General features: G+C 35.8%; 1 protein-coding gene across 9 annotated transcripts in view; it reads right to left on the bottom strand.

Annotated features, from left to right (window-relative positions):
* Positions 1–15,891, bottom strand: part of Usp6nl (USP6 N-terminal like) — a 303,422-nt gene that overhangs the window by 149,953 nt on the left and 137,578 nt on the right. For 3 of the 9 annotated variants that reach the window (XR_015439467.1, XR_015439468.1, XM_087181952.1), the window contains exon 1: positions 7,103–10,174. The exons of 5 other annotated variants lie outside the window; for them this stretch is intronic. Coding sequence is in view for 1 of the 4 variants with exons in the window: in XM_087181952.1 (XP_087038078.1) it covers positions 7,103–7,175 (73 nt within the window). In the remaining 3 variants the exon portion in view is untranslated. Of the gene's footprint in view, positions 1–7,102; positions 10,188–15,891 lie in introns of those variants that run through there. One more of the 9 variants, XR_015439474.1, reaches the window with a different exon arrangement.

The following is a 15,891-nucleotide window of genomic DNA, read 5'->3' as shown; positions in this document are numbered from 1 at the left end:
TTACAAGGCAGGTGGAGGAACCACTGAGCTAAACCCCCTGCCCTGTCTCCTGCTATTAATCCAGTTTTACATATTAGAAAACTGATGCAAAGAGAGACTTAGTAACTTGCCAAAGGGCCCATGACTTTGTAAGTAGTGGACTCAAGATCCAAATAGATGTAGCCTAGCTATTCAATGCCATCCAATACAACTTTACCCAATATGGCTATTGAGCACTTAAAATATACTAATTATGACCAAGAAACTGAGTTTCTTTATTTTCTTTATTTTTGGTACCAGGGATCGAACTCTGGACTTTGCACTTGCGAGGCAGGCAGCGGAACCACTGAGCTAAATGCCGAGCCCCATATTTTATTTAATTTTAATTAAGTTTAACCACATGTAGCTAGTGGCTACATTGAAAAATTCAGATATACTCTTAATTACCACACATACTGCCTTACTGATAGCTTCAATGACAAATGAGAGAGGAATGTTGCTCAGGTAATCCATTACAGTCAATTTTAAATGTTTAAACCACGGATGTCCAACTTTTTGGCTTGTTTGAGCCACACTGGGAAAACAAGAATTATCATGGACTATACATAAGATAAGTTAATGTATCTAAATCAAAACTTTCCTTTTTTGTACTGTATTTTAACTCATTATTTGAGGAAATAGTACAAGCCCAAGATTAATAACTGATAAGAAAACGTGTCTGCTTAGTAACAATAAACTCATCTTCACTTGTCAGCAGACTGAAATACTAGTACAGTAATCAGTGCCTTTTACTTGCCAAGTTGCACAAGCGCACATGCCACCTGACACACTCAAGTTTCTCTTCTATTCCACTGTGGGTGAGGGAGGCAGAGTCACCACTGCGCGGTGCCCTCCCCTACATGGTGTTTCATTGTTGCCTGCTCAGTCTGTACTCCAGCACTGCACAATCCACTCATCAGAAACATCCTTAAAAAATCGCATAATAATGCTGATAGTTTATGATCTGTGGGGATACATTACTCACTGTTCAGGGCTATATATGGCCCACAGGCCATGGATTGGACATGCCTTGATTAAACAATTCAAAGAAAAGCTTTTAAATAATTTAGAATTTGAGGCAATTACTGATAGTAAAAACTTGCTGCCTTACTGCAATAACTTTCTACTGTAGTTAAGACGATGATATGCTGGGCCAACAAGCTAAATAAAATGGTCTCATTTTTCTGGGAAATACTATTTTTAAAATACATTATTATGATCTGTACTAAATGTACTTTCCTAAAACAAAGTCTTAGTAAAATTTTATCAATTAACTCCACCTAAAATACACACACAATTGTGAATTCAAATATCACATTTTAAATTTAAAGAACAAATGTACTGCTTAGTTTTTCAAGTACAAATAAAGTTATAAAGAATATCATTATACTGAATTGAATCATTATCCATACAGCACTGTATTCTCTCCTAGACATAAATTCCTACTTATTAGCCATCTAAGAGACCAGTAAAAAATTTCAGAATACAACAACAGTGACAATAACAAACACAACAAAAATATTAATAGGAACTTACACATCATCTTTACAGTGTGGCAAGCACTGCCTAAGTCCTTCATATTGTATTAGCCCATTCAGTCTGCATTGACATTCTTGTGGAGCAAGATGTGCAGGGAAGGTACATAATTTGCCAAAAGTCACACAGCCAATGGGCGAACAAATCCAGGATGGTGCCTCCTATTTGTCTAATTAGAGCCCATGCTCTTAATCACCCTCCTCTGTGCTGCATTTCCTCTTCCTAGAGTCAGTCACATAACTGTGTATCAACTTAGCAGTAAACTGTGAGTCTCTAAAAGCTACTGATAATTAAGCCAAATACACAACTTTCTAAAACTATAAAAAAACTATCATTGTGTGAATGTGTATATGAAAATGTAAACAGTCAGATAAGCATTATAAACTGATATTGTAACCCAAGAGGTTACCATAAAAAAAAGCAAACACGACTTTAAGGAACAAAGTAGAGTATGCATGTGAATGGGCTATGAGATTAGAGAACTAATCATATAATAGGTGGAAAATATTCTGACATAGAAAACACATGGTGGTAAAAGCAGATAAAACATTTTCTGCCTTTCAAATCATCAATAAACCTACCACCATATTGTAATGGTCCTTCCTATTTGTGTATCACCTTAGGATACGTGCTATTCCTCATTAAAACTGCCCAAATCAGGTGTGGCAGCGCTCACCTGTAACCCAGCTACTTGGGAGGCTGACGCAGGAGGATTGCCAAATTCTAGGCTACACTGGGCAATTTAGCAAGACTTGTCTCAAAATTTAAAAAGGCTTGGAGATGTAACTCAGTGGCTGACCACACAGTATTGAAGGAAATCTAAAAAGCTGCCCAATCACAGCATGGTACAAAGTACTTTGTAACTATGTTTATGTTGTACACAAAAGACTTTATACTAAAATGACACTTTTATTTCTAGTCTTATTACCATATTACTGAGGATTGCTTTGACTGCGAATAACCCAAAAAGTCTAGAAGTCAGAGTTTGTACACATGTTCCTTAGTGGTATTGGTGTCACAAAAGACTAGATTTCCTATATTTCTCCTCCACTGTGTTGCTTTTGTTCTCAGTCACATTATTGCTGCTATACTCCAGGAATTGCATTCACATCAAGGTAGAAAGAAGGCTGTAACAAGGAAGCAAAGGTGAAAACCAACTCAGAAGGCAAAACTTTCCCAAAAGTCCCCAGCAAGCTTTTCCTGACATTTCAAATGTAGTTTGTTGGTTTGTTTTTTAATTGAGCACAAAATCACTTCACGTAAAATCTAAGTTCTGTTATTAGTAAATATTTAGAAGAGAATGGATATTGCATCCACAATAAATAGTTTCTGCTACATCCAGCCATTTCTCAAATTTTCATTAAATAATTCTTACATGGTAGGGCTGGGGATTTAGCTCAGTGGTTCCGGTGCCTGCCTCGCAAGTGCAAGGCCCTGAGTTCAATCCCCAGTACCAAAAAAAAAAAAAACATGGTATCTTCTTGTTTGAGCAAAAACAAAAAATTCTTTATAATCATAAAAGAACTACAAATCTATACCTACATAAAATATATTGGATTAATATCTAATATTACTTCAGTTTCTCAAGTTTCAATAATCAACATATGAAGCAAAATAAAAATACATTTTAAACAAGCTAAAAATTATTTTCTACCTACCTGTTGCAAAATTGTCAAAGGGGCCATTTTCTATCTCTCTGTTCATGTTATTAGCTATAAGATTTCACTTATATATAAGATTTCACTTTCATCTTATAAGATGTCACTTTCATCCTGTCATAACAACTTTAACTATCTAAAGCACAGCTAAAAAAAAACAAAATAGAAGTAAAAATGTTCAGTCAACAAAACACAGATTTAGCATGTATTTAATATTTATCGGTCAATTTAGTAAGTATGTTCATCATGTATATACAACAAAAAGAATGATTAATTCTGTCCCAGAACCACAAGGGGAAAAAAAGACAGGCAATAAGCTTTTTGGTGGGGAGGTACTGAAGCCCTGATGGTTGATCTGATAAGTAATCAGAGAAGGGGAAAGAGAACTGCCATACAGATGGGGCAGCATGTCTGGGAACAGCAAGCATTCTGAGGTAGCTGGCAAAGAGGGTACAGGGAGATCTCTAGAGTTACAGCTAGAAATACAAGTTACATCCAAATTCTAGATTTTATGGCAAATTGATTCAGAAAGTATTTCAGACAGCAATGAAAGGATCGGGCACTGGGTCAAATGATGTGTCTTGTGCTATCTCTTCCTACCTTAGGAGTATTTCCAAACTTCTTTACATGGTCTCTTCACATGTGTGCACCTGAATTCTCCTCCAATCCCACCTCCACCATTTCCCCAGCTTTCACCTACTATCTTGCCATCCTCAACAACTTTCCCAGGTCATTTTGCCCTTTTTAACTCTATGACTTTTTAAACATATGCTACCTGTTTTGCTTGGGATGCCGATCAGCTGATCATCATCATCTCCTCCATTCCCTTCTGCTTCTCTCCCTCCTCCTTCCCCATCTCATTCTCACCAATTCCCCTCTCCCTCTCCATTTCGTTTCCTGTGCCAGCTAAACTGTATGCATCCTTTCAGATTCAGCTCAACTGAGAGTTTGATTCCTTCATGCCCCTATTATCAAACTAAGGTCATTTAAGAGCTACAGCCCTTAAGATATCCAGGATACCTTGTCTAATAAAACAGCTATTACTCTATTCTAACTACTGACTTTTGTCTCTGAGCACTTGCATCTGAATTCCTTAAAGACATTCCTCTGAACCCTTGCATCTAAGATGTGTTACATATCCAATACACGTTTATTGGATAAAATGAAAGAGGAGGTTATTGTAATAATTAAAAGGAATAAAAGTGATAAGGAAGAAAAGCAGAAATGAAAAAGTCAGGACACACACCAAAGGTCACATGTTCTACCAACAGGAGAGACCTTCAGAGCCTGCTATAAAATCAGCTCTTATCAAGGAAGAACTTTAGTAAATCTGGTCATCAGGTTTTTCCAACTTACCAAAATTACAAAATGAAGAACCTGAAATCATTAAGATTCAATCATATTTAGCATACTTCCGTTTGACAAGCTAGAGAAATATGTACTATTTTCAAAATATTTTTATCCAAGTAAACATGAGGCTCCTTAGAAACACACAGTTATTGTGCCCACATTTATGCCTTATGTACATTTGAACAGGTTATGTGGTTTTACTTTTCAGGCTGCTCTTCTGTAAGTACTCTACCTTCCCAACGTAGTCTAGCTTGGCTCTAGAGACTCAGACTAACAAAAACACTAGAGAGGAAAACTGTGATAGTTTGTTTTCCATTTGGAATATCACTCATCTCATATCTTTTCCTGGTTCATAATACTAAACTGTGTTTACTCTGCCATGATAGCCTCATGTTAAAACACACAAATCCATCAGACTATTCTTTTCTGCCTACACAAACATGTCAGAAAAGACTACTTTAAATGCATGCATATTCATTCATTCATGAATTCCACAACTTCCTCTTCTTCAAGATAATTCTAAACAATACCTTTGGGTCCTAAAATAAGTTTGTTCAGCATCTTTTAACAAAGAATATTAACTGACAAAAAAAAAAAACCCTCAAACCATTTATCAGAATTATTTCATTCTCAACTTTGGTATTCTCCTTCACAAATCAATTTTTTCAGTGATGGTGAACTTTCAGAGCTTTCAATAATAAACAATTCACTGCAGCATGCATGCCATAGGTTTGCCACCACAGTATATACTAATATAAATACAATATTTGAAAATGCCATAGTCTCTCCACTTATATCCAAGTCTACACTATATGTTAAAGAACTGAACAATAAGAAAAAAAATTCTGAGAAAAAAAAGCCATTCTACTACTTTAATATATACCTTATTTTGGCTGTATTTTTCCCATATTCATATGGTGTTTCCCATCACATGAGACACATACACTCAGACAGAGACAGACAGACAGACACACACACACATACACACACACACACACACACACACACACTTTAAGACAATAAAAATATTATCCTTTTCCCTGAGCACATTCCAGATAAGCTGATTGTGACTGAAAATATAAAAACTAAAACATTCCAATAAAAAAATTCAGACTGTAAAGGTCAAACAAACTGTCTGAATCTGACATTGTCAGTTTGAGATAGAATAACTAATTTCTATTCTCCTGAAATAATAAAGCTTTTCAAAAATTATGTAATCTAATTATTACAATTTTACTATTCAGAGTTAGGAATGTAGTATACTTCAGAAAAAAGAGGGGGAGAAATAAAGTAGAAAACAGGAGGTAAATAACTGTAAAGAATCCTAAATATCACATTTTCAAAGGTAAACAATGTTTCTCTGCTTTTTGAGAAATACCATGTTCTTCCACAAAATGAAAATAAGCAGGGTTTCTAAGGTTTCTTTCCATTCTAATATTCCATTTATGGTTAACTACAGTGTATATCACAATCATTTCAGACCATCACCCTAAATCACTTTACATATGATGTAAGGACTTTCATAAGCCTCACTTTAAAACACCAATCATGTCATATTAAAAACTTAAACTACATTTTATATCATCTGAGATATAATTCTACTATTCATATCCTATAAAGACAGAATGTTTTAATGCAGAACGTTTACATATGAAGGATTACTTGTTTACATATAAAAAGGCTGATATATGATTTTATCAACAGACTGATTTTAAACCATAGATTAAATTAGTGAAACTGCCAGTATTATCACTTCAGCTGATGGCCTGTATTTCTTCAATAACAATTCCTATCATTTTAGAGATTTACTATTTCAAATGTTTAAAAAACAAAATATACCAGCATTCTTCCAAAAACATATCTATCTTGGCTCATTTTGCAATCTGTAGGTTACACATGTAATTTTAAAAAAATTTTTAATGTATTTTAGCATATCCTAGACACATGCTATCAATATAGAACTGTTTTAATATAAGCAGCATTGATTAGGTATACAAATCATAAGCAGAAGTAATTATTCACTAAAAAAGACAAAAAGTATACTATTCATTGCCTAAATTCTTATCTACTGCTATTATTTTAACAGTTAGGCACACAAATAAGGACCATTTAGTTTTTCTGCCTTGCTGCAAGAATCCTGGCTTGTTCCGTTCTTATTTCTGCCATGATTATTTATATTTTAAAATTAAAAGAGCATTATAGAAATTATTCCGCTACCACCAAAATACATAATGCAAGAAGGATTTTTACAATATAAAAAATATTGTTGCAGCAGCAATGTCACAACCTCCCCTTACTCTCTTTGTACCTTTTAATAAAATAATATACTTCTAATTTTTGGTTTAAAAACAAGAATAATGAGCCATGATAATAATTATGCTATTACCTGATTCTTTTCAGATAGCAATAATATATCAGAAGTGCAAAAGCATACATGAAAACTCAAAAATTCCTTTTTTATAGCTGTTCTTAGGTCAATAATTATCAAAATCTCTGGTGCCTTCCAGTGTTCCAATTGTTCATTCTGCAAATGTCCCTACCTTCCTTCACTGTGGCTGCTTTATGCCTTGATGGTGTCACCAGCTCCTTTACAATCTGCAAGACTTGAATCATTGCTAGTTAACAAGCCAAAGATTCCAGCTGCTTTCACCAGACATCCAACAGGTTTCATCATCAAGAGCTTATTGCATTTCAGCTTTCTAAAAGCTCAAGCACGAACACAGTTCAACTTCAGAGACATAAATGCTTTGCTTAGCTATCCATGAAGGCTCAGAAGCAGTTAAAAAGAAGCAACAAAACGACAGGCTCTATCCTCTTGAAATGATGGAGTCAAAGTGATTTCAGCACATTTGAAAACCCCATCCTCAAAATCCAAAACATATTACTTTACAAAACATTAATTGCTGATAAACAAAACAAAACATGAGTAATCTTCTGTAAATTATCAAGCACTGTAAAAACACTACCTCATAAAAGCTCCGACAGAACAGAAAAAAATAAAGTGCTATGCTATAAATTCTCATATACGGGATCACAGATGCTATGTGCAAATTTTTAAGTAGAAACCAAAATACCCTGCACTGTCAAAAGCCTTAATACTTTTTTCCAGTTTTTCAAAAGCCTCATATTTGAAACAGAAAATATGGGTAAAAATAAAAATCTATCTTGCTAACTCAAAGCTCCCAAATTTGCATAAAGATATGGTACCTCAAAAACAACCTATAAATTCCTAGTCCTTCTCACACACTCCCCTTGACATCTCAGGACATGAACAGGTGCTAAGTTCACAGGCACACTAGAAATTTCAAAAAGAGTTTGTAAAACTATTGGTTTTAATGCCAAAGGCATGGACCAGCAAATTTTCAAACAAATATATCCACTGCTTTACATACAATTTTTACAGTAGTTACAACGAATGCTCAATAAACATTTAATACCTCTGTTATTTGTTCTATATATTACATAGTAGCCCTTCTCAAAGAAAACCTACAGTTAGCTAGAGAAAAGTGACATTCAGGTTAACAAGGTTAAATGTCATGTTTATTAAAGTTATTCTCCATCAATAATTTATTACCCTTTTACAGTGTCACCAACTTTCTTATTTTTCTTTCATTCCCAATTATTTTTTATTTTTAAAATATCATAACATAGTGGATACCAGAGCAAATTAAAGGCAGTTCCTTTGTCTTCAGACAAGTCTTAATTGTTTTCACATTTCTCAACTGGACAACTGAGGTACTGTAAATCAGCCAAAGTTAGAAGTAAAATAAAGACCTGGTTTCTTTCTCACCAAGATGCCTCTATAAAAATATATAGTTTTAAAATTCAGGGTGAAGTTTTCAGCTCTTCAGAGGAAGAGGTGTTACATGTGCATATATATCAACTCATAATGCATTCACCATATGGGTGTTAATTTAAGAGATGAGTGCTACAAACAAACCCATGATGTCAAGAAAATACCTGTAAATGAAGGACAAATCAGGCCAAGAGCCCAATTACTTATTATCTTTAGTGAACATGTTTGTACTTACAAATTAGGATAAGAGTTCAGATAGGTCAAAGACTAAGTTTTAAACCTCAAATCAAAATTGTGATCTTTAACAAATGCCTCTGAAGACTGGGTATGAACAAATCACACACCTCAATTCAAGTTTCCCCAATTCTTTCTAGCCCTCACCCCATTTCCTAACACAGTTCAAAATTTGTTTGCTTTCTGAGTGTTTTTGAGACAGGGTCTTACTTTGTAGTTCAGGCTGGCCTTGAACTCATTTTGTAGCCCAGGCTGGCCTCTCACTAAAAAGATCCTTCTGCCTCAGCCTTCTGAGTCCTGGGATTACAGGTGTGTGCCACCACACCCAGCTCCAGAACTTGTAATAGGTGTTGAAATACCTACTGCCTTTATCTTCTGGTCATTTTTCCAGCTTCTGGGAAATTACTTCTCTCTTTTGGAAAAGATTTCTAAAAGGTACTGTTTTGGAAAGATAACTTTCTTTTGGGGGACTTGGGGGAGTGAGGATCAAATCCAGGGCACAGGCTTCCCAAGCAAGAGCTCCACCTCTGTCCTACACCCCAACCCTGAAAGGTAACCTTCCGTTAGCTTTGCTCTCTACCAGTATTCTTTGTTCTCTTTCCATGCAAAGAAGAGAATATGCAGGACAGAAAATTTCAATCCACTTTATCCTCTACATTTGGTCAATGAAGGAACAACTAAATTCATGTGTCTGTAAGCTTCAGTTATACTGTATCATCCCTGTCTCACTGGTATTAATATTGGCTTTGCAAAGGAAAATCACATAGCAATCACTCTGAACATACTACTTCACTGCTATCAAACCTTAGTTTCTACTAAGCAACCAATTGAGAGAAATCTCTTCTCATTTTTCTATCATACACTGCATTGGTAAAAATATTTTACCACATACTCTGATGCATGTGACTGAGCTGCACATATGCGCATACACATACACACACACATCCAGGAGGGATTGAACGCAGGGCCTTCACACTAAGCTACATTCCCAGCCCTTTCTTTCCTTTCCCTTCCTTCCCTTTTTTTCCCTTCATTTTTTAAAAGATATATATGTAGAAATATTTAGGTATATATCATACAAAATGGTAATCTTAAAGAATGAGATAAATAATATAAGACAAGTTCCATTCCATTTGTATTCTGAAATACTATATACATTACATTCCTATGATCAATTTGACTATAATTGAGTCCTAATAACTCAATTACAGAAAATTCTCAAATACAGAAAATTCTCCCTTTCTGATATTATTCAGAAGTATCTTAGTTATTTTTGACCCTTTATCCTTCCATCCCTTCTGATAAAATTTAGAATTATCCAATAAATTCCAAGGTAAGCCTTGCTGATATGATTTGAACTTCACTGGTCTATACGGGTCAACCATGGAGAAATATTTTTAGGATACAAAGTCTTCCTTTCTAGAGCCACAGCGTATTTCTCCACTTTTAGGTTTTCTTAATATTTCTCTTCAAAGTTTTATAATTTTCCTTCAGAATTCCTAAATATCTTTCGTAAGATTTCTACTTATTTTATTTTTTCTGAAAAAATTTAAAATGAAGTCTCAACTGATTTCTTATAGCTATGTAAATATGCAAATGACTACATATATTTGTTTTATATGTAACTACATTGTTAACTTTATTTCTAATGATATATTAAATTATTTTTGTTTCCTCTGCATAAGATATGATCTGTAATTAAGGAACAATTAATTTCTTCCTTCTAATTCTTATGCCTCTATGTTTAACTGTTTCATTATAGACTAGGACCATCAACCCAAGTTTAAATATAAGTTGTTGTAAGAGGAATAATTTTCTAATTTTTTAATAGCTGCTTTCATCCTCATCCAATTTAAGATTACGCTTGCTAGGGGACCAGGGATTTAGCTCAGTGGTTCCGCCGCCTGCCTCGCAAGCTCAAGGTCCCAGGTTCAATCCCCGGTACCAAAAAAAAAAAAAAGATTATGCTTGCTAAGTCTTTTATAGATACTCTAGGGAAATTTCCTATTTCTAATTTACAAGAGTGATATATGTAAATTTCACTTTAAAATCAATATATCAACATCTGTAACTACAGAATTTAAACTTAGAAAGAAAACCTTACGAGTCAGTCTAAAATCATGAGGAATCAGGTTTTCTCATCTTACAAAATTGTTTGATCAGTACGCACAGTGATGTGCTACAACTGGCATGTACCAGTCTACAAGAGCCAATTTTTTCTAATATTAAGAAATTGGCAGTTGTTTTTCAGCCACTGGCAGCTTGAAATGGCCACAGTGGGTGTTTTTCTACAAGGAATTAGCAAACTCTACATATCAGGGCGTTCCCCTCTCCACATCCTGCAGGAGCTATAGTAGTTGTTAAAACATTCACTAGCACAGTGGATGCAGAGGAAAAAAAGGTTTACTTAAGATCATGTGAGTGATGTTTACATTCATTCAACAAGCAAACACTGAACACTACTGCTACATGCTTGATAAGCAGGCAGGGATAATTGGAGAGACTTAAGAAGTTCATAACCACAACAAACATACTACATAGCCCAATAATGGTAAACCCAGTTTCCAACAGAGAATAAGGGAAACTGCAAGAGAAAGAAAGCAATGTAAGAGTACCATTTGGAAAAAAATCTTTTAAACCATAAACTGATCATTACCCCCCATCTTCCTATTTGCACAGAGGTAAGTCTAAAGTCCTTAACCCTCATTTATAATTTAGTCCCAATCTATTAGACATATTTCCTTAAGTTCCTTGCCAATAAGTACTACTTCAGTTACATCAAATAAAGACAGGACATATTCCTCATCTCCTGAATATACCATTGGCTTCATATATATCAAACCCTCTGCCTTCAGGAACCTTCCCAGTTTCTCTACACAGACTTTTAAGATCTACTTTCTGTCATCTCCTTAGAAGTCTTTTCAATTTTCTCAAGGCATTCATTAATTGTTCCCTTTTTTCTCATATGTACAACATTAAATATATACATACGTATATATACACGTATATATACTATATACGTGTATATATATACAGTATATATACACGTATATATACTATATATGTATATATACACACATATATAGTATATATACACGTGTATATATATATGTATATGTATATATATACCTGAGTCTTTCAGAACACTTACCTCAGTGAATTTTAACTTTACAAGTCACTTACCATGCACTAGGTCTGGATGGAGTCGGTAAACTTACTGTAAAGAGCTAGGTAAAATGTTTCCTTTGGGGGGGGTTACCGGGGATCGAACTCGGGTCCTTGCGCTTGCACAGCAAGCGGTGAAACCACTGAGCTAAATCCCTGGCCCGAATGTTTCCTATTTTGTGAGCCATATACCCTTTGCTTTCACTACTCAATTCTGTTATTGTACTGACCATAGACAATACCCAATGTGTGTCCAAATATGGCTTACAAATTGTAGCTTGCAGATCATTATTCTATACTAATGTGGGGAAGGGTTACAAAATTCCATGACATTTAGAAAAGTTTGGATACCGATTTGGTTGTTACATCTGGGGTAGGAGAACTACTAGCACCTAGTAAGAGTCAAGAAGAGTGCTAAACATCCTACAACTCACAAGGCAGCCCTCCTACCCTCAACAAAACATTATCAGCCCAAAAGGTCAACAGTGCTGAGCTAAGAAATTCTGCCATAGGACATGTCCTTCTCAGACAATGACCTTATCCTGAGTGACATTTGCGGCTCTTAGATCATTAGCTGTTATTTAATAAATAATTTAGTGTATCAGTAGTTAAACAATTTTCAAAACTTGCTAACAGGACAAATGAGAAATACCTCCACTTCAGCAGAAATAATCTAAATATCTAATAATACAAGTTTAATTAAGACAATTTCAGTGAACAAATATAATGGAATACTAGATGCCACTAAAAGCATTCTATTCTAGACCATTGATTCTCAACCATCAATGCATATTGAAATCACCTGGGAAGTTTCAAAAAGTACTAATGCTTGGGTCCGCCCACAGTAATTCTTTCATTGTCCTAGGGTATAGTCTGGACATCCGAAAAGCACCCCCCAACTGATCCTAACCTCCGACCAATGTTAAGAATCAATGTTCAAGAAAAATTACATAGGAATAGCCAACTACCTATGGGTAAGTAAACTGGAAAAGTGCCAAATATTATGACTCTACAATCACACACACACACACCCCCGCACTCGTGCATGTGCACACATGCACACACACACACACACACACACGGTTGGGGTTATATGGAGGTGGGGGGAGGCACATAAAGGAAAAATACTAAAATGTTGGCAGTGATTTTTTCCTTCAAATAGACTTATATAGGCACATTTACAATATTATTTTTGCTATCTTTTCTATAGTAAACATAATTTAGTTTTACTATTATTCCTTAAAAATAGCAAATTATCTTGTTTTAAAATCCGAATCTCACTAAAATGCATATATAGATGGCAAATAAGATTATGAAAAGATATTCCATATCATATGCCAACAGGAAGATGCAAATTAAAACAACAATGAGATGCTTCTGTACAACTATTAAAATGACCAGAACAAAAATCATGAGATCCCGCCACTCCCTGCCCAGAGGAAGGGGCTTCCACGCCACCGTCCATCCCACCGCACACAGCCCAGAGGAAGGGGCTTCTGAGCCACTGTCCCACCACTCCCAGCTTAGAGGAAGGGGCTTCCGGGCCACGCTGTCTGTCCCACAGTTCGCCGCCCAGAGGAAGGGGCTTCTGGCTTACTGTCCATCCTGCCACTCCCAGACCAGAGGAAGGAGATTCTGAGCCCCTGTCCCACCATTCCAAGCTCAGAGGAAGTGAGCCTCGGGGGTGTCAACAGCACTCCCCCGCCCACCTACCATCGGGTTGAAATGAGAAGACACATAAACAAGTCTCAAAACCAGACTTCCAGATCACCTACAGCAACCCCAAAGGCAAATGAGATGGAACACTCTGATACCCAACAACCTGGTCCCCCTGAACTGTCAACAAAAGAGGATCTGGAAAAAATGAAATCAGAAATAATTTCTCAGATAACAGCAGAGATTGTGCTCCTAGTGCAAAACATGATTAATTAATCTAGAGAGGAGCTGAGGAACATGATAGAATCCCAACATAGGAAAAAAAAAATAGAATCCATAAAACAGATGCAAAGAGATTTCCAGGAGATCAAAAACTCCATTGAAAGTCTACACAGCAGGGCCAGGGATTTAGCTCAGTGGTTCCACCGTCTGCCTCGCAAGCGCAAGGTCCCGAGTTCAATCCCCAGTGCCAAAAAAAAAAAGAAAGAAAGTCTACACAGCAGAATGAGCCGATGTGAGGACAGAATTTCAGATAGAAAAGATAAGATTGTAATTAGTGACCAGGAAAAGAAAAATTGCTTCAAAATTATAAGGGAACACGAGAAATCAATCCAGCACCTGCTAAACAATGCAAAGAAGAATAATATAAGCCTGACTGGAGTCAAAGAAGAAAGAGGAGAGAATGCAGATGACATAAAAAAAACTGTTCACAAAACTAATGGCATAAAATGCTTTTCCCAAGCAGGGGAAAAGAAATTGACATACAGATAAGTGAGGCATATAGGACTCCAAAGAGCCTTGATCAAAAAAATCTACACACAGGCATATAATTTTTAAGATTCCAGAAACTCAACAGAAGAACAAAGTTCTACAAGCAGTTAGAGAAAATAAACAAATCACATACAAAGGAAAGCACATCAGAATCACAGCAGACTTCTCAACACAAACCCTCAAGGCAAGAAGAGCTTGGAGTGACATATTCCAAGCACTAAAAGAAAACAGCCTCCAATCCAGAAGGATGTACCCTGCAAAACTATCTTTCAGAATTGAAGGAGAAATAAGATACTTTCATGACAAAGAGCACCTTAAGAACTTCATGAATACCAAACCAGCACGCCAAAAAATTTTAGGTAATAGCCTAAGAACAGACAATGAGGATCACAACCCCAGGAAGCCCAGCAGAATGAAGCCATTGGGCATGATAAGAAATTAAATGTAAAGGGGGAGAACCCAACAAAAAGAAAAAGTCATGACAATGATAAGTCAATACATATCACTTATAACCATCAATGTTAATGGTCTCAATTCACCAATCAAAAGAAATAGACTGGCAGAATGGGTCAAGAAGCAAAATCCAACAATATGCTGCATACAAGAAACACACTTAATTCAAAAGGAAACTCAGACTGAAAGTTAAAGGGTGGAAAACAATACTACATGCAATGGGAACCCCAAAAAAAGCAGGAGTAGCTATCCTCTTGGCAGATCAAGTAGATTTCAAACCAACACTGATTAAGAGAGAAGAAGAAGGACACTACATCCCTGTAAAGGGAACAATCCAACAGGAAGAGATGACAATCATAAATATCTATGCATCAAACACTAGTGGGTCCAACTATATAAAACAAATATTGACAGGAAAAGTCATATATGCACTAATACAATTCTACTGGGGGACCTCAATACCCCACTGTCACAAATAGATCAACTAGACAAAAAAATCAGTAATGAAATACTAGAACTCAATCGAACTCTTGAACAAATGAACTTAACAGATGTTTACAGAGTGTTCCACCCCACAAAATCAGAATACACATTCTTCTCAGCTGCACATGGGTTGTTCTCCAAAAGAGACCACATACTAGCTCACAGAACATGTTTAAGTAAGTGCAAAGGGAATTGAAGTTATCCCCTGTATATTATCAGACAATAGTGCGATGAAATTGGAGACCCATAGCAAAAGAAAATGGAAAAATTTCATAAACACATGGAAATTGAACAACACACTTCTGAATAACCAATGGGTCACAGAGGAAATTAAAGAAGAAATCAGACAATTTCTTCAATTAAATGACAATGACAATACAACATATCAGAATCTATGGGACACAATGAAAGCAATCTTATGAGGGAAATTCAAAGCAGTGAATACAAATATTAGGAAAACAGAATGAGCCCAATTAAACAACCTGATGCTAAACCTCAAGCTTCTAGAAAAAGAAGAGCAGGACAAACCCAAAGTTCATACAAGGGAGGAAATTATAAAGATCAGAGCAGAAATCAATGCAATGGAGACTAAGAGATCAATACAAAAAAATCAGTGAAGCCAAGAGTTGGTTCTTCAAAAGAATCAACAAAATTGACAAATCCTTAGCCAACCTTATCAGAAAAAGGAAAGAAATGGCCCAAATTCATGCAATTAGGAATGAAAAGGGTGAAATGACCACAGACCCACCAGAATCCAGAGGATCATCAATA

This window comes from Heterocephalus glaber, unplaced genomic scaffold, assembly GCF_053883595.1.
Source record: "Heterocephalus glaber isolate CG9 unplaced genomic scaffold, H.glaber_assembly_v1.0 deba00001472, whole genome shotgun sequence".
Taxonomy (NCBI): Eukaryota; Metazoa; Chordata; class Mammalia; order Rodentia; family Bathyergidae; genus Heterocephalus; species Heterocephalus glaber.
Note: the sequence above shows the minus strand (reverse complement) of the source record. Positions and strands in the feature narration are given on the sequence as shown.